This window comes from Myotis daubentonii, chromosome 8 (assembly GCF_963259705.1).
Source record: "Myotis daubentonii chromosome 8, mMyoDau2.1, whole genome shotgun sequence".
Taxonomy (NCBI): domain Eukaryota; kingdom Metazoa; phylum Chordata; class Mammalia; order Chiroptera; family Vespertilionidae; genus Myotis; species Myotis daubentonii.
The window spans coordinates 7215718-7239304 of record NC_081847.1 but is presented as its reverse complement, the minus strand read 5'-3'; the positions used below and the strand labels follow the sequence as shown (position 1 = coordinate 7239304).

Below are 23587 nucleotides of genomic sequence, written 5' to 3'. Positions count from 1 at the left end.
CCCGTGTGCTTGGTCGCCTCCCGGCCACGGCAGGGGGAGGCTCAGAGCCGCCGGGTGGGCGCTGGGGCTGGGCGCACTGACAGGGAGGGCAGAACCGGGGCCACCTCCAGAGCCTCAGGCCGCCACTCCAGGCCCTCCTCGCCGCGCCCACGCCTCCCACCAGTGGCTGGACTGCGTCTCCAGCATCCGGTGGAGACTCAGCTGACGGTGGCCAAGCCAGAGGTTCCTGGGTGGGGGTGGGGAAGGCCATGAATGAGCAAGTCACAACAAGTGGGGCCAGGTGGCGAGAGCCAGGCTGGCTTTGAGTCCCTAACAGCTTCTTCAGCAACATGGTTAAGAGCCCTGGCCTAGCCCTCGCTGGTTTGGCTCAGTGGATGGAGTGTCGGCCTGTGGACTGAAGGGTCCCAGATTAGATTCCGGTCAAGGGCACATGCCTGGGCTGTGGGCTCCATCCCCAGTGGGGGGTAAGAGGGGGTCGTGCAGGAGGCAGCCAATCAACGATTCTCATCATTGATGTTTCTATCTCTCTCTCCCTCTCCCTTCCTCTCTGAAACCAATAAAAACATTTTAAAGAAAAAAAAAGGCCCCTGGCCTAGAAGCCCAGTAGCTGGGGTTCCAACCCTGTCTTTGCCCCTCGGGCAATTGCCTGCCCTCCCTGAGCCTCAGTTTACCTCTCTGGGCAATGGGCTGCTTGAGGATCACCCAGGGCTGATTTATTTGCCGAGGGAACCCTAAGTTCCCGGGACCCCCTTCTTGCAGGAGGAGGGTTTTCACAGAATACAAAATGCTGGGCCTGCCCGCCCTCTTCTCTGGTGAGCTGGTGGCTCTCTAGTTTCCCCCGTCAGATGGGAGGTGGGCGTGTGCCTCTGGGTGGTGGGTTTATGATCAGGGTTGGGAAAATCTGGTTCAGAATCCGGAAGGCTCAGCCCCAGGCCTGGGCGTCCCTTATCGTCTTGGTCACAGTCACTCACGCTCCCCGGCCTAAGTCACTCTTCTGCTGAAGAGGACAATGACGGCGCTCAGGAAATTCTGGGCGCTCAGTGGGTCTTTAGGAGGCTACGCTCCCCCAACATCAGGGGTGGACCTGGATTTGCTACAGAAAATGCCTTATCACCGTGACCAACTGGAGATGATGAGTCCTGGGACGGTTTGGAACAGCGGTGGCCAACCGGTGGTCTGCGGACCACTGGTGGTCCCTGAGGTCCGAAAGGTTGGCAACCGCTGGTTTAGAAGCTACTTTTGTCCCCAGTGAGTCTGGAGCCACGGCAGCCTCTTTGTTGCCACCAGAGCAGAACTCCTTGGGGCTGGAAGATCGCCGTGTAGTGTCTGAGTCTGTGGGAGGGCAAACTGAGACACCGGGGCGGGGGGGGGGGGGGGGGGCAGCTGGCCGCATTGGTTGGGGTGCTGGACAAGGCCTTACCCGAAGTCTGTTTACAAGAGCGCGCGTGCACGCACAGTTTTCTTAAATGTAAAACTTCTAACAGACAGATCTGCAATATGTCCATCAACACTTAACAAACTCATAAATACATATTTTTAAATCTCAATTTCATTTTTCCACTTGAAATTTCATCCCCACGTTCACCCAGCCTCTTACTCCAGGCACGCCCGGCTGCTCTATGGATTTTCTGCTCAGCACGAGACTTCTCACCGCCCCCCGCCCCCGCTGCTGGGGTCTGCCCCATGGACTTCCCGGCGCCCTGGCTTTAGGGGAGAGGTCGGAGTGGGAAGAAAGTCTACGAGCCATTTCACTCACAGACCCTTTCTCCCAAAGAGAATCCCTCAGGGGACAGCACAGCCGGGCGAAGGGCGAAGGCGTTCTCCCCGAGAACCCTGAAGGCCCCCCCCCCCCCCCCGCCCCAGGTTGCTACAGAGCCAGCCTGTCATTTGAAATGCAACATACTTTTTGGCATGTGATCCTGTTTTGTTTAATCCTCAAAGGCTTTTAGCATCTTCTCTTTATCCCTCGTTTTCCAAAATTTCATTAGAGCAGGTCCCTCGGTTGAGGCTTGTAGTCACTGTGCCAAGTATCAGGAGGGTTTTTCCACTTAAAAATTCAGTCTATCATTTGGGGACTCGTTGTGTTTGATCATTCATGCCTCCTACTTTACCCATATTCTCCACTTAGGAGCAATAGGGCTTATTCAGTTAATCCTGTAAATGTCTCACCTTTGTTATTGTCCATTTTATAAACAAATATTTATCTACTTATCTGGGGCAAATTTTCTTGCTGTCTTCTAATCCTTCTATTGCTTTTTCTTTTTAAATTTCAGCTTTCATACTTATAATGTCAAGGAGTTTCTCTTCATTTTCCTAAACTTCCTTTTTTTTTTTTTTTAAGCAAACCATTTTTGTTTCCTGGTTGTGATATACTTTCTTCTTTGGAGGATGTTAATGACGGAGCTTTGGTGTTTTCTTCTGTTCACTGCGTTTTTGTTTTTTCCATTTTTTAAATTGATTTTAGAGAGAGAGGAAAGGGGGCGGAGGGGGAGGAAGAGAGAGAGAGAGAGAGAGAAAGAGAGGCACTGATTTGTTGCTCCACTTGTTCATGCATTCATTGGCTGCTTCCTGTATGTGCCTGTGCCTGACCTGGGATGGACCTGCAACCATGGCTCTCAGGATGATGCTCTAACCACCGAGTGCCTGGCCAGGGCCGCATTTTCTCTAGTTCCTCATAATTCCTCTCTTAGGTTTGTTTGCTTTTTGTCTGACCTTCAAGTTGGAAGCTTATCTCAAATGTCTTGTGAAATATCTTTTAAAATAAAATCTGAGTAGGTTTTTTTTCTGTAATTTACAGGCCACTAAAGACCCCATACCTGCCCACCATGCGCACTCCCCAATTTAAAGCCACATATGCCCACCGATTGCATCTTGTCCCCCCAAAATTCTGTGAAAGAGGCATTCTTGATGTTGTGCAAAGTAGGAACAGACACACAGAGAGGGTTAAATGACGGGCATCCACACAAATCCACGGAGTGACTCCACTCCATGACCGCCCCTCATGTGAAGTGCTTTCTCTTTCCTTCAATAAAGAAAGCCTTTCCAGGCTCAGGGAATCCTGGGAAGAAGCCCCCACACCCCCTTCCTGAAGTGGATACCTGATTTCTGCCAGCTCAGCACCCTTCCTTCTCCTTTCTGAGGACTAGGTCCACGTGGATGACCTCACTTCCCCCATCACATCAGTCAGAGTACTCCATTCTCCCTGATTGGTCCAAGGATCAGCATGTGACCCATGCTCAACCAATCAGAATCTTCCCTGGGACATTCTACCAGCAGTATTTGGCTTGACGAATTCTCTTTCTAAGTTGTCAGATCATAAGCCTTGGGTGACTGGTGGCCACATAGAGAGAGTCAGAGAGATGGAAAGAGAGGGGCCTAACAGTAATGCCTGAGCTCCTGGACCCAGCCATTCCTGAACTGAGGTATCCCGTGATTTCCCAATTGCACGAGAGAATAGATTCCCTTTAAAAAAAATGTATTTTTAAAAATATATTTTTATTGATTTCAGAGAGGAAGGGAGAGGGAGAGAGAGAGAGAGATAGAAACATCAATGACAAGAGAGAATCATTGATTGGCTGCCTCCTTCACACCCCCTACTGGGATCGAGCCCACAATCCAGGCATGTGCTCTTGACTGGAATTGAACCTGGGACCCTTCAGTCTGCAGGCGGACACTCCATCCACTGAGCCAACCCGGCCAGGGCCAGGCTCCCTTTTAAAAGCCCAGGCGAGCTAAGTTTCTGTCGCTTGCAGCCCAGATGCTCTTGAATCACCGCCCAGACTCTATTTCTGGCCTAAGCCCTCCTGGGCCCACCTGCGATGAGGAGGGAAGCTGGGGTGAGAAAATAGAATTGCCTTTGGGAACAGGCCGTGGTGCTTTTGGAAAAGCACTTCTAACTCATGGGGTAACCCGCGCCCCCCCTTCCCCCCCCCCCACTGTCCAACTTCGGAGGCTGCAAGTTCTGTGCACCTGAAGGGTGAGGGAGGGTGGGCGAGCCAGGGGCAGCGGGTGGGGGATGGACAGGCTTAGCCGCTCTCCGCTGCTGACAGTAGCTAGCTAATTTTCTTCCCGACGAGACCAGAGCTGCCCTTCACCTCCAGTCCCCATTAACTGCCGCACGCTTTGTCAGCATGTTTATGACAAATTAATTACACGGAGAGAAGTCTCGCCGGAGCAGCTCTGGTGTGGGGGCCGGGGCTGGGCTCTGAGATGCTTTCTGATCGTGCTGACAAGGACCTGGTTAACCACAGACCTCGGGCCGACGTGGCAGCAAGCTGTGGGTGTGCCGCTCACCACGGAGGGCAGCCAGAGCCAGGAGCAGTGAGCCGAAGCCCATGTCCTCCCCTGGACCCGGCGGCAGGTTCGCAAACCGGATAGCTAGCGCGAGAGTGATTTGGGGCCCAGGCCACCATGCTGGCCAAGATAACTTTGTCCCCGGAAGGCCGGGCAACACCAGCCCGTGGGAAAGGCCCCGGCCCTAGCGAACCCAGGACCTGCCCGTCTGCCTGGAATCTGTGTGCAGGTGGCTGGGTTCGCTCAGAACGCGGTGTCCCGCCCAAGTCCCAGGCGCACGTGGTCCGCTCGTTTCCTCCCCCCCCCCCCCCCCGCCCCCAGAAGGTCAGGACTTAGTGAGGAGAGAGTGGGACCCGATGCGAAGTGGTCCAGCAGGATGCGGGGAGTGCGGCCTGGGCCCTGCGGCTGCCGGAGCACCCCTCCCATCAGCCCACTGCTCTCTGCACCCGAGGGTCCTGGGGGTCGCACTGCAGACCCAGCCTTGACCCAGCCCCCGTGCTCACTCATGCTGGCCACGGGCAGGAGGCTAGAAGGTCAGCAGTGACGTTTATGGGACACAGCTGTACAGTGCGGGGGTCGTGGCGCCGCTGGCTCCCTCCCGGCCTTGTCCACCTTCGGCTCTTGGTTCGGAACCCCACCTCCCCCCGGACCCTGTGCTGGGGCCAGTCCACTCAGGGGCTGTCCTCTGGGGCCTCTGAATCCCGGTCTTGAAGAGTCATGGCTTCCAGGTGGGAGGTGAACGTGGACATGTCGGGGTCAGCACGACCAGCGCCATCTGGGAACTTGCCTCTGGGCTCCGCAGCTCTGGACCCGGGCGCTGGGAAGAGATGGCGCCAGAGCGCGTGAGCTGCCTCGCCTCAGTGACCAGGCGGTTTGGTTCACTGGGGTCCATGACAGTAGCTCCCTGCTTCCCCAGCCCCTGCTCTGTCCCGACCTGTATCCATGGAGACTCTGAAGCGCAGCTCATGGCCTGCCCCTCCAGGGACCAGCTCACTCCAGCTACGTCCTGACCTTTCCTCGGGGCTTCCTGGCGGGAAGGGATCCCCCCCCCCCCCGCCCCCCTCCCCATCAGGACTCTCCCTCTTGCTCCCTGGGCAGGTCCCCCTTGTTCGCACCCCAGGGCCTTTGCACTGGCTGTTGCCTTCACCTGCAATGCTGCCCTCAGATCTTTGCGTGGCTGGCTCAGGTGCCCCTCCTCCCAGAGCCTGTCCCGCCTGGCGCAGGCCGCCCCTCCCATCACGAGGCCGCCGCCCCCGTGTGCCCCCGTCGGGGTTGTTTTGCACAGCGCCCGTCGCTCTTGGAAACGCTTGCTTGCTTGCTTTGTGAGTTGTCCCTGTTCCTCCTGGCCCCTGATCCCCGTGAGCAGAATTGTTCATCTGTTTTGCTCGTTGCTGTGCCCCGGAAGACAGGGCTAGGACCCGTGAGTGCATGAATGGCCGCTGCCTCTCCTCTCGGGAAGATGGACGAGGGCGGCTACACCACTGCTTCTTGAGAAGAACCAGGGGGCTGAGTGGCTAAGGCCAGGCAGGTGAGGACAGGGGAGGGGCCGTGTTCTGGAAGGCTCCAAGGAGGGCAGCATCACAGGCGTGGGGCTGAGTAGGTCCTCCCTTCCCAGGTGGAGAAAGAGGCTCAGCGCCCAGGGATGGGCTAGGTCTCGGGCTAGAAAGATCTGACCCGCACCTCTAACAGCCTCCTGACTCTGACCCTCTATGCCCCCCTCCCCCCGCCTCCGGGAAATGGGAGGCACTACTGGTGAAGAAATGAATGAGAGAGAGAGAGAGAGAGAGAGAGAGAGAGAGAGAGAGAGAACTTTCAGGGGCCCACCAGGTCCCAGGCTCACCCGCGTCCTCGGCCGGCTCCCCTGGGTCCCCGTGGCTGGCCTCTGGCCCTGCCCCTGCCCCTGCTCGGCAGACACTCAGGCTGTTGCTGTTGCCGATGGCGTCCTCCTCCAAGAAGCAGGGCTTGATGGGGACTCTCTGGGCCGCGTCCCCCTCCCCCTCGGGGTGAGGTCCTGGTGCGGGCATTCGGATTTCTTCTGGGCCAGTAGTGGCGGCAGAGACTGTCAGTCAGCCCGAGAGAGACGGGAGGGGGGCGGTGAGCAGCTGGGCCAGAGCCGGACCCCCAGCCTGGCTCTCCAGCCCTCCCTGCGCTGGCGCCCTGGCCCCCACCTCCCCTGGCGCCTCTGCAGCCTGTCTGGGCTGCAGGTTCTCTGTCCTCTGCCCCTAGGGGGCAGCGTGGGTCCCACCTCCTCCTGCTGCCCAGCTGACCTGGTCCTCCATGCTGTGCCTGGGACTCAACCACCCTCTCCCCTGCCTCCTGCCCCTCCTCCCTCTGCCCAGAAGCTCTAGAACAGCGGTTCTCAACCTTCCTGATGCCGTGACCCTTTAATACAGTTCCTCATGTTGTGGTGACCCCCAATTTCATTGTTACAGATTGAACATAATTAAAGCATAGTGACTAATCACAAAAACAATATGTAATTATATATGCGTTTTCCGATGGTCTTAGGCGACCCCTGTGAAAGGGTCGTTCGATCCTCAAAGGGGTCGCGACCCACAGGTTGAGAACCGCTGCTCTAGAACGACATCTCCAGCTTTGGTTAACATCTTCTCGAGGCCCCCAGCCCGTGCTGTGCTGCTCCTGCCGGTCCCACCCAAACTTCGGAAAAGACTGCCCACACTCAGCCGCCTCCTCTCACTCCCCACACTCCTCTGTCCCCTCAGGTCACCGCTGACCCTGGTGGCTGGACCCCATGGAGCCCCTCAGGCCTCATTGGTCTCCCCGTTCTGGAACCTGCATTCCCTGGCTTCCCCTCCCTCTCAGGCCTCTCTGCTGGCTTTCTCCCCAGCCTGCCTCTGATTACCAGTGACCGGGAGGGTACAGCCTAGGCCTTCTGGTCACCATCGACAGTGCGTAGTAGGGCACCAGGTCCTTCGGCGGCTCCTGCCCTCCACCCTCCTAGATGCCATCCCTGTCGGCCATCTCTTCTGTCCCCCCTTCAGCTGCCCCGACCTCTGCTGCTGCACGCCCGTTGTACAGATGAAAACACTGAGGGTTCCTGAGGGGCGTAGTAGGGCTGGGAGCCTGAGTACTAGCTCTAAAAGCCCCACCTGCTCCACTCTGATGGGTGGAAAGGAATTTCCCATCATGCCTCTCTCTCTCTGCAAAGACTGGCTTAGGTTCCACCCATTGAGGAGCCAAGTGGGGTGGGATGGGCGGATGGCTGCATGACCCCCCGTTACCTGGGGGGCTGTGGCCAGGGCCCGTGGCCGGGGTGCTGTGCACGTTCATCTTGTTGCCTTGTCCCAGCTGCACGGATTTGAGCACAGAACTGTCTATGCGGATGTCCTGTGGCCCCCAGGATCCAGCCGGGGGATCCTGACCCAAGGGACCCGCTGCTGGTGGTGGAAGGAGGTAGCAGGGAGCCGTGGAGCCTGGCAGGAAACACAGCAACATGACCTCTGACCCTCCCAACAGCCACACACACCAAGTGCTGGCTGGACAGGAGACAGGCCTCCGGACCCTTCCTGGCCCCATCGGAAAGGGGGGCCCAGCAGTTACCACGGGGTCCCCAGGAGTCAGAGCGTCACCGGGGCACTCGAAACGCAAACAGCGAGCCCACCCTCCCCCTGCGTCGCCTCAGTGCGCCAGCCCCTCGGCGGGAGGTCCTTCTGGTGTAAGCGCGTCTCTGACCGGCTCAGAGCCTCCGGCACTTCTCTCAGCGCTTCTGTTTATGGTGACCTTCCTGGCTCCCACACGAGGTGATGCTGCACAAATTTACTCTAACATACATTTGAGCAGAATGAAAGGGAAACCCTTTAACATGGAGTCAGCAGTCAGACATGGGCCTGGCTGGAATCGGGGGGCGGGGGGAGGCTCAGAGGATTGACGTTGGGCAAACGTTGATCTAGATTTTCAGACGAAGTTCTGCATTTCACAGCCGGGGAAACGGAGGCCCAGAAGGGGGAAGGGTTCTCTAGAAGTCGCAGGGAGTGCTCCCACGTGAGGGCTGATGCTCTCACTGTTGTCCCTCCCACCACAGTGCCTGCAGGGCCGTATTTCCTCACGACTAGGGTGCCACTGGCGAGATGCATTCCGGTGCTAGAGGTGTGACGACGTGGAGAACACAGTGTGTCTCGGAATAAACAGAATGCTGCAGTGGCCCCTGTGGCATCCTCCTGAGGGGAGCGGCCCGAACTGCTTCTCGTGGGAAGAGATCGGTCCCCTGGGAAATGAGGCGAACGGTAGTGGAATGAAAGGGATTAGGAAGGTTCGAGCCAGGCATGGGAAAGACGCCCTCGCGCTCAGGAGGCCGTGCGGAGGACCGTGGTGATCTGAAGGCCGCCCTTTCTCCTCGGAGGGTTGGCTGCTCCCTGTTCCCTGACCCACCCGGACAGAGCAGCTGCCCCAGGTCCTCCCCGGCGTCTCCCAGGGGACTCACCGCTCTCCGCAGGGGCCGTTAGTTTCACGATGGTGTTCCCGTGTCCAATCTGGACGGCTTCGGAGTTCTGGATGGAGATGTGGCTGTGGGGTCCGTTCTGACAGATCATGACAGGGCTTTGCTGGTAAATGATGCGGGGGGCCCTGGGAGTCCCTGTGGAATAACATGCCACTCAACCCCTCCGCATCCCCCGACGGATCTGGGGCTCCAACTGCCGGCTGGCAGCACCAGGTCTCCTGGCAAGCCTGGACATAGAGTCCCAGTGCCCACCGGGGTGCTGAGTCCGGAGCCCCTAGCCAGGAACGGGCATGTCTGACAAATGCTGCCACCGGCATCTCGGATGACCCTCCCCTGGACATTGTCACGGCAGGTCACCCTGCCTGGGTGTCCTCTGCTGCCCCGAGAGGATCGGGGAGCTTCCTGCTCACCTGCCCTCTGCCCCTCTCCCTTCAGCAGCCACACGCTGACCGTGAGCGCCCCCCAACCAAGGCTGGCGGCTGTCCACAGAGAAGCTTAGCTTGCCTCCCGAGGCATTTTTAAGAATTTGCCTTTGTGACCAGTGTCTAAAATCCGGCTGTTGTCGCAGGGCGTCGCTCCCAGGCTGCTGAGGGCCCTTGGAGCAGGCGTGTCCGCCCACGCGGGCCAGCTGGGCACCTGCCCGGGGCTTTGCCACTGCACACACGGGCCACATTCCCACCTCCGTGGGCCCTGGGCTCTTGTGCCTTTGTGGGCCCACTTCCTCCATTAAAAATATTTTTTAAAATTATATGTTATGTCTGCATTGGGATAAAGACATATAATCTAGGCGAAAGTCGTTATTATGATTATAACGTTCACTGTTTTCTTCTGATTTGAAGAGGAATGAGAACATTTCTGTGGGGCTGTAAAAGGACCGTGGGCTCGAGGCCCTGCGACTGCTGCACCTGGTGGATAAGCCGCCCTGGGACTCCGCCCCCTGCTATCTGAGCCCAGCCCGGTCTCCTTCAGCAATGCCAACTCCAAGCTGGGCAAAGTGCCTACGGACTGTCAGCAACCTCAGGCTGAGCCCTGCGCCCGGGCCAATACAGTCAGGAGCGGGCCGCCCCGCCCAGCCCCTTGCCTTCTGCAACTACAGCCTCAGGCCCTGCCTCCAGGAGGCCCTCCCTGGTTGCTCCCCCGTCACGCTCCTCCCTCCTGGAGCCCCTTCCAGTGACTGGTCAGCAGGACAAGTGCAAGCTTCTGGGAGGTTCTGAAGGCGGAGCAGGCCGAGCGCTCAGCAGGGCGCCCAGAAGGAACACAGGTTGGGCATCAGAGCGTGTCTCTCCCTGCCCTGCCCAGGGAGCATGTAAGGGCCTACCTGGTTGATAAATTGTCCATGTTTTTGAATTCTTATCGAAGTCCAGAAGGTGCTTTTCCTGCATGGCATACAGGTATCGGTTGACATCCTTTGACGTCTTCATCCCCAGGGACCGGGCGATGCTCAAGGCCCTCTGGGGCCCGCTGGCTTCCAGCAACCTTAAGATCTGTCCCTGCAGCTCTGTGGGAGGCAGGAGGGTGGGTGGTTAAGGAGGACTCCGGACTTTGAGTCGGCTCCACTGCTTACTAGCTGTGCGACCCTGGGCAGCCGCAGCCCCTCTGAGCCCATTCCCTCGTCCATCGGACACACATGATCACAGTGCCCACGGAGGCTGTCCCGGGGCCGGGGACGGCACCGAGCCTCCGGGCGCGCCTGGCGCACGGGCTGCACAGTGATGTCAGCTCTCGACCGGAGGGATCGATTCTCAGGCCGTTAGCTTCTTCCACCGCAGAGACTGAGCGCGGCCTGCGGGCGCTTAGTGGGAACCTCCCGTGGGGTGGGAGGGTCACGGCCCTGAACTCTCATAGTCTGTGCTGTGGCGAAGGAAACGGGCCCTTGTCCCAGCAGCTGAAGGGAAGCCAGTGCTCTGCGGTCACCCAGCTGACAGCCAGGTTTCTGGGAACGGCAACTGTGTCTTGCAGGGTCCCGTCTGCTGGAGAGAGGAAGACGGCCAGGGGTGCAGGAGCAGGGAGGGCACGGGACTCTACCAGGCGAGCTCTGGTCCTGCCCTGCCTCTTTCCAGCTGTGCGGCTGCCCTGCTGCCTAACTTCTCTGGGAAGAGGCGGTTGAGTGCCGTCTCCTCGCATCCAGGGAACCCTGGGTGCGGCCTGGCCCGTTGTAAGCGCTTGACCAATGTCAGCTCTTTTGGTCTGTGGGCTACAGACCTGGCTAAGAGGGTCTAGGGCAGCGGTTCTCAACCTGTGGGTCGCGACCCCTTTGGCGGTCAAACGGCCCTTTCACAGGGGTCGCCAAGACCATCCTGCGTATCAGATATTTACATGACGATTCATAACAGTAGCAACATTACAGTTATGAAGTAGCAACGAAAATAATTTTATGGTTGGGTCACAACATGAGGAACTGTGTTTAAAGGGCCAGAAGGTTGAGAACCACTGATCTAGTGTGATGTTAACTTTGTTCTATCATCATCATCATTGTCATCATTACTTTCTGTTATTATTGTACTTTGCTGAGCACCTACTATGTGCTGGCACTAGGCTGAACCCTTTGCATCTAATCCTCTCGAAACCCTGCAAAGCAGCCCTGCTCTCGTCTCCATTGGCCAGAAGAGGAAGTGAAGGCACGAAGAGGGGACATTATGCACCCCCGAGGGGCAGAGCCTGTATTCAAACCCAGGCCCAAACCCAGGCTTGTCCGTTGCCAGGACTGCTGGTGCTGGGTACACCGCCCCCACCCAAGGTTGGCAGGTTACCATGGCTGGGCTGGGCCGGCTCTGCGGGAACCATTTCTCCAGGCCCACCCTCTCTCAAGCGCCATTTCGCAGAGTCATCGCAATCCACTTGCAACTTATCTTTCATCCGGTAGAGAACACGGTTGATGTCCTTCCTGGGCACTTGGCATTCCTTTGCCAGCTGGGCAGCCTTCACAGGGGTGCCAGCGCCCTTCAACACCTGCAGGATCCTCTGCTCAAGGTCTGGGAGAGGAGAGAGGGGCAGGGAGAGAGCTGAGTGCCCAGGCTGGAGCCTGGGCTAGAGGCTCGGGGGAGGGGCCTGGGCAGAGCCCGAGCAGACATCCACCAATGACTCTTCTGTTCAGTGAGAGGCTCATGGGCTGCTCAGAAATGACCTTGACTGGACAGCCTGGTGGCCAGAGGAGGTGTCCGGGCCTTTCACGGGTCCTCCACTTGCTGAGAGTGGCTAGAAGGCAGGTGGATGCTTAGCTCTTAGGTGTCCTCAGAGCAGAGGGGAGTGGAGGTGGCAGGATGCGGAGAGTGAGGGTAGGGGGGCAGGAGGACAGGGGAGAGGGGAGGGGGGAGGGGCAGTGGGCCAGTGGCCCGAGGGAGGCATGCCACTCTGTTCCCAGATCCCAGCCACCTCCTCCCTTCAAAATCTGCCCTCCTCAGGCTCGCTCTCCCTGCCTGTGTGATTTGCCCTGGAAATACTGCTCCCGGCTCCCTTGAGTCCCCTCATCTCCTCTTCTCTGCTTCCACCTCCTCCGGGCAGGACCCCCCCAACCAAGGGGGTATGCGTTCAGGATGCAGGGGGTGCTGTGGGCGGCAGGCCACCCATCAGCAGGAAACCTGGGCCCCAGGAACCCCGAGGGAAATGGACGCGGGGCCTTCTTGGGAAGCCAGGTCCCCTTCCAGGGAGGCGGCCCTAGCGGGTCCTCTGCCCTGGTTTATCCGGCTCCTCGGTGGGGAGGACCCTCCGGCTCCGGTGGGCGCTACAGCCCGGCTGCAGCTCGCCTTTGTCACAGCCTTTGTCACCTGCCGGCAGGTGAAGCGCAGTCAGAGCACCTGGGGGCGCCCACTCCTTCACCCACTGCTACCCAAGCAGTCATCAGCCGCCAGAAACCCTCCTCCAGTCAACCACACACGGGCTCTGCCGTGTCCTAAAAAGAGTTTTGTTCTTGGAAAGCCGGCCCCTGCTCAGCCTCCGCCCGCCCCCTCCACCCTGACTGCAAAGGCAAGTGAAGGGAGCGAGTCCCCAGCAGCTGGGAGGCTGTGAAATGGATGAGGTAAAAGGGGCGCGTGATAAGGAGGGGAAGCCACCGGAGAAGACGTAGCCATGGTTACCGAGTGGCCTCGGCTGGTACCTGCCTGTCCCCTCGACCGGTACCTGCCTGTCCCTTGGGGAGCATGTCAGGACCCTGGGAGCCAATCCACCTAGGCCAGTGGTCAGCAGACTCATTAGTCAACAGAGCCAGATATCAACAGCACTTCTTCAAAATAGACTCGCCCAGGCCGAAAACTGACTTCTGCGCATGGGCCACAAAGTTTCAATCACACTGTACGCGCGCCCGCACGTGGTATTTTGTGGAAGAGCCACACTCAAGGGGCCAAAGAGCCACATGTGGCTCGCGAGCCGCAGTTTGCCGACCACGGGCCTAGGCCACACCTGCCCTCCCCTCCCTGCACCCCCTTTGCCTCCTTTGTGTTCTCCCAGGCCGGTTTCCCAGGTGTGAGCCCGGCTCTGCCACCGCCTGGCTGGGTGACCCTGGGCCTCAGTTTCTCCCTGTGAAGTGGGGTAACAGCTGCTCCTTCAAAGGTTGTGGCGAGGATGGAACGAGCCAATGAGAACAGAAACAGCAACTAGAGACCAAAACCCCACCCCCACCCCCATCCCCAGCCCCCAGCCCCCAGCCCGCAGCCCCCAGCCCCCAGCCCCCAGCCCGCAGCCCCCACAACCACCCCCAGCCCCCAGCCCCCAGCCCGCAGCCCCCACCCCACCCCACCCCCAGCCCCCAGCCCCCAGCCCCCAGCCCCCACCCCACCCCCAGCCCCCAGCCCCCAGCCCCCAGCCCCCAGCCCGCAGCCCCCACCCCCACCCCCAGCCCCCAGCCCCCAGCCTGCAGCCCCCACCCCCACCCCCAGCCCCCAGCCCCCAGCCCCAGCCCGCAGCCCCCAGCCCGCAGCCCCCACCCCCACCCCCAGCCCCCAGCCCGCAGCCCGCAGCCCCCAGCCCGCAGCCCCCACCCCCTAGCCCCCAGCCCCTAGCCCGCAGCCCACAGCCCCCAGCCCCCACCCCCATCCCCCAGCCCCTAGCCCCCAGCCCCTATCCCCCAGCCCCCAGCCCGCAGCCCCCACCCCCCAGCCCCCAGCCCGCAGCCCCCACCCCCCATCCCCCAGCCCCCAGCCCCTATCCCCCAGCCCCCAGCCCACAGCCCGCAGCCAACCCCCAGCCCACAGCCCGCAGCCTCCAGCCCGCAGCCCGCAGCCCGCAGCCCGCAGCCCCCAGCCCCCAGCCCCCAGCCCCCAGCTCCCAGCCCCCAGCCCCCAGCCCCCAGCCCACAGCCTGCAGCCCTCATGGGCACCCTAGAACCCAGCGATTGCTCAGTGCCGGCCCCTCTGCTGGGGCCTCAGGAGTGAAGCCCTCAGAGGGAGAGGGCAGCGGGGGAATGTGTGTCTCTTATCAAAGCGGCCTGTGCTGCTTCTCAAAATGAGTCTGAAGACGGCGCTCAGCCCCCAGCATCAGCCGGATGCCCTGAGGTTTTCGCCTCTCAGAGCCTTGGTGGTCTCAGGTGTGAAATGGGAACGTGGCAGCGCTCACCACTGAGGTGATTGCGAAATGCCTGGGGCGTGTGGCCAGGCACCTAGGGCAGAGCCAGCTCCCAGCCCAGCCCACACTCTCTCCTCTGCTCCTGGGTATGGTCGCTACCATTGCTGTAATCAGTCCCCCCAGGTCCCCACCATCCCCTGGGAGGCAGTACTAGTACCTGTCTCATCGATGTCTGCAGACGCCTGGGCCATGCTGACAGCAGCGGCTAGGAGCCCGGGGAGACTTGGGGGCCCTGAGAAGGTGGGCTGGTCGAGCTGGTGTCCCTGTGTGGCCGAGGCTGGGGCTTCTGGCAGCTGTGACGGGAGGCTGGCTTCACGGGCAGGCACCAGCTGTTTACACCCCGGAAACAGGCCTAGAAAGCCGGGACTGATCAGCATTATGGAGAAAAAGAAAACGAAACTTCCGTGTGTGGCTTTCGAAAGAAACAAAATTGAAAGCAGAATCGATGAGTAAGAGGCAGTGGACTAGATGCTGCAGGGTAGAGCTGAGTAACTTCCAGGTGCCCACTGATGTCCACCCGCCCCCCGCCCCCCCCCCCCCCAGAGGCTAGGACCCTGGGTGCCCATGATCGCGTGCACTTCAAAATGACAACTCTCGTTGATGAGCACCTACCGTGTGCTGTCAAATCTCATGGGCCCTCTACTCACCTACAGGGTCGGGACTAGCACTGGCCTCTTCTCTCAGTGAGGCCACTTGTTCAAGGCCACAGACATGCTTGGGCCCTAACCCAGCCCCTCCCCACATGCACTGGCTCTGTGACCGTGGGCACGTTATTTAAGCGTTCTGTGTCCACAGTCAGTCATGAGCACCACTGGGTGCCCGAATGTGTCAGGTGAAACACCCCATCACTTTCCTGAGTGATCCCCAAGCTGTCCAGAGCCATTGCTCTCTTTCAGGTAATAGAGGGGAAACTGAGGCCCCCAGAAATGCAGGGCGCTGTGTGAGGCAGCCACGAGGATCAAGAACGCAGCCCAGGAAGTCCCTGGGCCCCAGGTCCCAGCTCAGAGGCCTGGGCGGGCTAGGGACATCCCCGCTCCCTCGGGGCACACTCACCGGGCAGCCGTTCTGCAAACGCCGGGGCCCGGGCCGGGGCCGGGGTCCAGAACAACAGCGACAGCAGCGAGGGAGCGGGTCCCGGGCTCGCCCAGAGGCGGCCTTTGCAGAGCAAGCAGAAGGCCTGATGCCCAGTCCACAGCAGATGGACGCGCTCCAACCTCCGGGGCGGGGCCGAGCGTCCCCGGCGATGTCATTGGCAGGGTGCAGTGGTGGAAAGCGAGACTACGCCATAAAACCAGGAAACCACAAGCGTGCTTTTGTTTCCCTTTTATGTAAATCCGAAGAAACCCGAATCTCTATATGCACTGACGAGGTTAACCTTAAAGGCAGGGTGGTTGCGGGTGTGGAGGAAGATTGTGGAAAGGGCTATGGGTAAGCCCCGGTGGATGCTGGGAGGCGCCGTGCCGGGACCGGCCACCAGGTGGCGCCCGCTCACCAACCCGGGCGCTGGCCCACCTCCCCCTGGCCCCTCTGATTGAGGGGGGACCTCCCACCCATCATCTCCCCAGGGAAACCCGAGTCCATCTGGCCCGACATCAGCTTTGCCCCCCCCCCCCCCCCCCCCCGTCCTCTCCTCCTCTGGCTCCTTAGCGCCTCCCAGGGTGCAAGCAGCAAGCCCAGGCCTTGACCCAGGTGCCTGGCCTCTGGGCTTGCAGGCCAGGCTAAGGGCGAGCTTCCTCCTGAGGGTCCAGTTGGCTTCTGGAAGGACCACTTGTGTTTCGGTGGCAACGGCTGGCCACCGGGCAGTGTTTGGATGGCCCTTCCTGTCCCCACTGCCCCATCCCGAAGCCACGTGTGGCCTCCGCCCTGGCTCTCTGAGTGGTCCCGGACCCTGCGGCAGGAGCCACTGGGAAAGGCCAGGCGCCTGGGAGGTGCCGCCTGGACAAGGGTCCTGTCTCGCCGTCTTCTCCAGGGCAGGCCCTGCTTCTCGCTGTGGGTCAGGACCGCTCTGAGCCTTAGTTTCTTCAACTGTAAAACAGATGATAAAGAAGAAGAAGCATGTCTATGTGATACTCGGTAGGTTCTCACAAGTTAGAAAATGTGCTGGGTGCATCTCTACCATATAACTTTGGGCCAAAGAAAAAAAAGGCAAGAGAGAAAGAGAAAGAAAAACAGTTGAACATGGGTGGGTTCCAACTTCCCTAGCATTGCGCAGCACGTCTAGACTTCATGGGAGCCATGAACCTGCTGTGAGCGGGATTCTCACTTTTGAAGATTTGGATTATCTTTTATTTCTCTTCTCAGTTTAAGAGATTTTCAAGGTAATTTTGACTTTAAAGATGGTCTTTAACCCAGATATCAGTGGCTTACGCCATCCAGACCCTTCTTTCTTGTTTTCTCCTCAGTCTGAAAGGTGGGCGGTCCAGGTTTGGTGTGGCACATCATGAGGTTAGGACCCAGGCCCCTTCTATCTTGTTGCTCTGCTATTTGTGGCCTCCATTCCAAGATTGGCCTTGAGCTCTAGAATGGCTGCTTACGCTCCAGCCACCACATCTGCATTCCCTCCAGCAGGAAGAAGGAAGGGGAAGAAGGGCACGTGTCTCCCTCTGAAGAACACTTGCAAGTTGCACGCACAGGCCACTGACATCCCGTTCAGCTCATGTCCCGGCAAGGGAGGCTGGGGAAATGGCTTTTATGCTGGGCTGCAATGCACCCAGCTAAAATTGGGGCTTCTAGTACTTAAAAATACGGGACAACAGATATTGGAGGACACCTAGCTATCCCTTCCATTGAGAGGCTCAGGTGTTCTCCGTGGAAAGAGCGAAGGTACCTCCTCTTTGCCTTTAGGTGTGGCCATTTGTGGGGCCTATTTATCGATAGGTCTGAGTTCAAGGGCAGTTTCCACACTCTCAGAGCCTGCCGCCCAGGGTGGAAGGCAAAAGGGGAGAGGAAGGGAGACAGGGACACCAGTTCCCCCTTACCCACCTAGGAAGGGCCTCAAAGGCCACAGGAGATCCCAGATGGCACCACTAACTGCTGGATCCCAAACCTCCTTTTGCCCTGAAAAGAAGACTCGTTTTCTATGGCTTGTGTTTTTCTAGAAACTGTTAGGAACTCTCTGCCCAAACCAGATGCTGATGACACGTTACTGATCTCGAGTCTTTAGATGTCTCCCTCGCTCTCTTTTCGAAGAGATATGTTTCCCGCACATCGTGTTGTTGAAACCCAGTCTCCTTTCTCCCAGGCAGCCTGGATGTTATCTTCACATTTCCCCTGTGCATTCATGTCGAGGGTCAGAAGGCACCCAATGTGGGAAATGACATGTCTTTGGTCAAGGGCAAAGATCAGAGAGCTGGAGGTGGCCAGAGGGGATTGCACAAGGCCCCAGGAGGTAGAGGAGGAGGGGGAGAAACCTAGACCAAGCAAAGCTGCTGCGTCGAAGGCTCCGCTCGCTGCCCTTCAAGACAGAGCTCGGTCACCCATGTCCCCAGAGTCAGGCGAACCTGGGGTTCTGGTCCTGGCACCCCCACCTTTTAGCTCTGTGCCTGGAGCAAGCCACCACTCATCCTGAGCCTCAGTTGTGGGATTGTTGTTCAATGAGATCATGGCCTGAAGGTGCTAGCGGAGCACTGAGCACATAGCATGTGCTCATTACACAGGAGCTGGTTATGTCATTATAGGATCTGCAGCTGTCCCCCTCTCAGGTGACAGAGCAGTCCCATTTATTCAGCAGGTCATTCACCAAATGATTTCTGTGCCTTCTTAATCCCAGGCCACTCCTTGAGGCCTGCCTGGGGAAGGGGGAGCAGAGAAAGGCCCCCTCACTGGTTCCTGGTTCCGCTTCCCACCCTGGCTGCAGAAGAGGCCACATTGCCCAGTCCAGGGATTGACAGGTGGTTCAGGTTGAGTCCCGGGTCCTCCCATCCCCAACTCTCAGCAGTGGTGGATAGGCGGGTGGATAGGCAGGTGGTACTGAGTTAGGGAGCTGGGCAGGGCTGGGAATTAGCGGTGGTAGTATAACGAGATTTTTCCCAGGGGCAAAGGAAGGGGAACTGGAGGATTTTCACCCCAGGGGAGATGGGGATTTGGAAAGGTGTCCTGGGGCTGAAAGTGGGCAAGGGAGAGGGGTGTGGCCAGCACTGGGCTGCTCGGGCCCTTTCCTCTCCCACCAACTCTTTCCGGAAAGCCAACAAATATACTGGAATAAATTCACATCTAACTTTTATTTTTATAATCAAACTAGAGGCCCGTTGCATGAAGAGATTCATGCAATAGGCCTTCCTTCCCCTGGCTGCCGGCACCAGTTTTCCTCCAGCACCTAGGACCCAGGCCTTCGCTCCAGCCGCAGCGGAGAAGGCAAGCCTCTTCAGTCTTCAGTTGTCTTCAGTCTTCAGTCTGGCTGGAGCCTTTAGTCTTTGCTCTGTGCCTGGATATGTTGAGTTGATTTGCATACTCATCCTGATTGGCTGGTGGGCGTAGCAGAGTGACACCAATTTGCATGTTTCTCTTTTATTAGTGTAGATGATTTCTAAAAATAATTTCATTTCCAAAATTATTTGCCTACAAGAAATTTATTTAATTACAATTGGCCACAAATCCTCCACTGAGTGTCCAGGAGTCTTGGGAATTCTCTCAAAGTGGGGTGACTTCACCTGTAAATTTGTTTCAAACAATTAAGTGTAATGAAATTTTTTTATGATGATTAAATGGAACAATTAGTGAACTTGACATGTTAGGTTTTCTAGGCTTTTAGTTAAACACGTATGGATCCCGAATGTGCGATGCTTCCCCCGCCCCTATATTTTTCAGCTCAAACATTTTCAAAGGCTTCTGGAAGCCAGAGGTGCTAAGGCTGTCATGCCCAGAAGGGAAAATGAAGGAAATGGGGAGACACATCATAAGAGAGAGGAGTCCCCGGGGTTGTGGCCCGGGGTGAGTGCTGGTGGCAGTTTCAGAGGGGCGGATTTGAATCTGGATCAGATAGCCACAGCGCCAGCCAAATGGCTCCGCTGCTTGGTGGCTCCGCTGGCCACCCCTGTGAAGAGCAGGCTGGAGGAGCCAAACACCATGGATCTAAAACAATCCGGTTTTAAACTTGTTCACTCAATCAAGTTAGATGCTTTTAAAGACAAATTTAATTATTCTGAGCTCAATGAAAGCCTTTTAATAAGCTGAACACCATGATTCCAGTCTCTGCCCGCAGGGCCACCAGTCAAGGCAAGGCGGGAGCACAAAGCAGAGGGAGGGGAGGTGGTGGAGGGGAGGTGGGAGGAAATGTGGGGGAGGGGCACAGGGTCGCAGCAGGAGACCCCCATGCACACACACACACACACGCACAGGCACACGCACACGCACACAGACACACATGTGCACACACAGTTGGGCATTTGTTTTAGAAATGTATTTGCACATTTAAACCCATCATTTGTCCCAAAGCATCTGATTGTGAAGCTTTTTATAATATTTTGTTTTATTCTTGGAAGCAGCTCTTGTTCTTCGGGACAACTGTACAGAGTGCGAAGGAAAACCCGAGCCGCTTGGCAGGCGCCCTGTGTGCTCTGCCTCCCTTGCTGGCTCACGCTCTCCTCGCGCTCTGAGCGTCCCGTCGATGCCTGCGACAGGAAGCCAGACACACATGCTGAAACCATTTCAACAAACACCAACTCAGAACCAACTCCCAGGGCTGGTGCAGGCGCGTCTGCCTCCCCGCTGGTGCGAAGGAGACAGCTCGGCTGCCCAGTGCGAGAGTTGCCGTGTTTATAAACAGCTTTCTTTTTCAGCATTAGCGCATCCACTTGTCCAGTGTAATGGCCTCTGCTGTTTTTATTTTTAAAATATATTTTTATTGATTTCAGAAAGGGAGGGAGAGGAAGAGGTAGATAGAAACATCAATAATGAAAGTCATCGATCGGCTGCCTCCTGCATGCCCCCTACTAGGGATTGAGCCCACAACCCAGGCATGAGCCCTGACCAGGAATCGAACTGTAACCTGTGTCATAGGTCAACACTCAACCACTGAGCCATGCCAGCTGGGTGATGGCACTTGCTGTTTTTAGCTACCTAGCACACAACCTCCTACTTCTGGTAAAATTGCCCCAATTTTCCTTTTTTATTGATTGATTTTAGAGGGACAGAAGAAGGGAAAGAGGGGGGGGGGGGGAGAGAGAGAGAGAGAGAGAGAGAGAGAGAGAGAGAGAGAGAGAGAAACATTGATTTGTTATTCCACTTATTCATGCATTAATTGGTTGATTTTGTATGTGCCCTGCTCAGAGATTGAACTCACAACCTTGGCATATGAGGATGACACTCTAACCAACTGAGCTGCCCTGTGAGGACTCTCAGTTTTCCTTTTGAGAATCACTTCTCTCCCTTCTCAATCCATGTGGATGGAAAGGAGCTGACCCCACCTCCAGGTTCAGGACAGGGCATGTGCCCAAACCTGGCCAATCAGAGCACTTGCTTCTGTGGCTCAGTTTAGGGATGGGCATGTGATCTAAGCCAAGCCAATGGGATTTAATTCTGGGACTTTTGGTGGAAGAATTGGAAATCAATTTCTTCTCGTTTGATTTAGAGCTGTCAGAAATGAACTGGGGAGAAGACGCCACCAGGACAGGAGAATCTGCTTGAAAGGAGAACCAGTGACAGGTGAGAAGCTTGATGGTGGGGGACAGACACCTTCCTAACGTTGCATGTGCCCATCTGTACCTGGTGGTGTGTGATCTAGCCCAGCTCTGGCCTGTTGCTTTTCAGTTACAAAAGTCAACAATTCAGACCTAGTAAACATGTTCAACAGGGTTGCAGGATACAATATCCTATCTAAAAGATAAAGAGGGAATATGCAAATTGACCATCATGCCATCACAGATATGGTGGCACCCATAGCCACAAGATGGCGGCGCCCAGTCCCCTCAGCCCTGCCAGAGTCCCCCAGTCCTTTCAACCCAGCTGAGGGGGTAGCAGGTGTGCCATGCAGCTGGACCCACCCTCAGCCCCGCAGCCACCCAGGGCCAGCCCGAGGTGCAGGCAAGCCTCGGATGGTGGCTGCCCAGCTGCCCAGGGCCTCCTGAGGCTCAGGTAACCAGGGCCGGCCAAGGCTTGTGCTACTGGCAGTGGCAGCAGCAGAAGTATGATGGGAGCGTCGCCTTCCCCTGATCACCAGGTCGCCTCCCACCCCTGAGGGCTCCCGGACTGTGAGAGGGGGCAGGCCGGGCTAAGGGACCACCCCTCCAGTGCATGAATTTTCAAGCACTAGGACTCTAATTATCATATAAAAATCAACTGCATTCTTACAGACTAGCAGTGAAAGATTCAAAGTAAAATTTGGAAAAAAAAAAATCCATTTACTAAAGAATCAAAAAAACACCAAATTACTTAGAAATAAATGTAGCAAAAAACCCCACCACCAACCATTCAAGACTTATACTGAAAACAACAGACCATCACCAAAAGGAAGTTGAATAAATTCTACATAAGTGGAAAGGCCTCCTGCACTCATGAGTCAGAAGGTTTAATATCCTGAGGGCAGCCATAGTCCCTAAACTGACCTCTACAGATCCAAGGTCATCCTTATTGATACCCCAGATGGCTGTTGTGCAAAAACTGAAAAGCGATCCTCAAATTCATAAGAATCCTGGTATATGCAAAATGATCTTGAAATATGAGAACAGAATTGGAGGATTCGTGAAAGTTCCTGCAAAGTGACCATAACAAGGACTGGGTAGAGCTGATGTAAGAGACGCAGCTCAGTGAAATCGAATTGAGAGCCCAGAAATAAGCCCTACCATTGTGGTGGGTTGATTTTGACAAGGATGCTGAGACAACTGAACAGGGCCAAGAAGAGTCTTCAGCAGATGATGCAAGGAAACCTGGACACCCATGTGCAGAAGAAAGGATTTGCACTCCTTATGCCAAGTGCAAAAATTAACTCAAAATAGATCAAAGACCTAAATAGAAGGGCTAACCCTAGAAACCTCTTAGAGGAAACAGGTGTAAATTTGCATAACCTTGAGTTTGGGCAATGGTTTCTTCAATATAATATAACACCAAGAAACCAATCTATATAATGAAGAGCCAGGGTCATTACCACCCAAGGCTTGACCAGATCAGAAGTCAGATCAGACCAGACTGTGGGCGCTTTGGGAGCCCCTACCTAGCACTGACTACCAAGGGGGCTGCAGATCAGGCCCAGAGAGAGGCCTGCAAGAGAGAGAGAGGCAGGGTCTGATCCGTAGCCTCTGTGGCAGCTGTTGATCAGAACTCGCTTCTCTTTCCCTCCTGGCCTGGCCAACAGCCCTGTCTCCATTTCTCTCCAGGCCTCCACGGGGCTGCTGACCAGCCCCACCTTTCTGATCAGGCGCCATTGATAGGCCCAGAGATGCTGACTGGCATAGAAACTGATCAGTCAGAACCAAATCTGGGTGAATTTAAGGAGCCAATGGCTGCCTAGGGGGTGGAGCTTTTGACACTGACTGGCATAGAAACTGACCAATTAGAACCAAATATGGGTCAACTGTAAGGAGCCAATGGCTGCCTAGGAGGCAGAGCTTTTGATGCTGACTGGCATAGAAACTCACCAATCAGAACCACATCTGGGTCAACTGTGAGGAGCCAATGGCTGCCTAGGAGGTGGAGCTTTTGACGCTGACTGGCATAGAAACTGACCAATTAGAACCAAATTGGCCATTAGAGGAGGGCAGTTGGGGCGAGATCAGGCTGGCAGGGAAGGGCAGTTGGGGGCGATCAGGGAGGCAGAGGCAGTTAGGGGCTATCAGGCAGGCAGGCAGAGAGGTTAGGGGCGACCAGGCAGGCAGGCAGAGGCAGTTAGGGGTGATCAGGCAGGCAGGTGAGTGGTTAGGAGCCAGCAGTCCCAGATTGTGAGAGGGGTGTCCAACCGGTTGTCAGACATCCCCTGAGGGGTCCCCAATTGGAATGCGTGCAGGCTGGGCTGAGGGAACGCCTCCCCCCCACCCCCTGCCCCGCATGAATTTTGTGCACCGGGCTTCTAGTAAATAAATAATTAAGCTGGACTTCATGAAAATTAAAAACTTTTGTGCTTCAAAGAACACTCTCAAGAAAGTAAAAAGAAAACAAAGAATGGGAGAGTTTTCCTGCAAACTATATCTAGCAGGGATCTAGTATCCAGAATACAGACATATTACAATTCAACAATAGAAGACAGGTCACCCAAATAGGAAATGGGCAAAGGGCCCTGGTGTGGATCAGTTGGCTGGAGCATCATCCCTGTTGGGGCACATACAGGAGGCAATGATCAATGTTTCTCTC

General features: G+C 56.8%; 1 protein-coding gene across 4 annotated transcripts; it reads right to left on the bottom strand.

Moving 5' to 3' along the window:
• Window positions 1-3523: 3523 nt before the first annotated feature.
• On the bottom strand, window positions 3524-15517 carry ZBP1 (Z-DNA binding protein 1). Of its 4 annotated transcripts, none has more exons than XM_059705211.1 (8): window positions 15362-15517; window positions 14466-14674; window positions 11503-11724; window positions 10071-10250; window positions 8735-8887; window positions 7536-7727; window positions 6134-6352; window positions 3524-5110 (listed from the first exon to the last, which is right to left on the bottom strand). In XM_059705211.1, the coding sequence occupies exons 2-8, from the start codon at window positions 14497-14499 to the stop codon at window positions 4965-4967; spliced, it is 1146 nt and encodes a 381-aa protein (XP_059561194.1). In that variant the 5' UTR covers window positions 14500-14674; window positions 15362-15517; the 3' UTR covers window positions 3524-4964. The 4 variants fall into 4 exon arrangements, with proteins under 4 accessions (XP_059561194.1, XP_059561196.1, XP_059561197.1 ...); XM_059705213.1 differs by having other exon boundaries at window positions 8735-8831; XM_059705214.1 differs by having other exon boundaries at window positions 8735-8801.
• Between the last annotated feature and the right edge of the window lie 8070 nt (window positions 15518-23587).

Bases quoted from the DNA above. Each gene is read 5' to 3' on its own strand.
- ZBP1 (XM_059705211.1), bottom strand. From the start codon at position 14,499: ATGGCCCAGGCGTCTGCAGACATCGATGAGACAG. The intron at 11,725-14,465 runs GTACTAGTACTG...CTCCTCTCCCAG, and splicing joins TGCAGACATCGATGAGACAG to ACCTTGAGCAGAGGATCCTG. The intron at 6,353-7,535 runs GTAACGGGGGGT...GCTGACTGACAG, and splicing joins CCCTGGCCACAGCCCCCCAG to TCTCTGCCGCCACTACTGGC.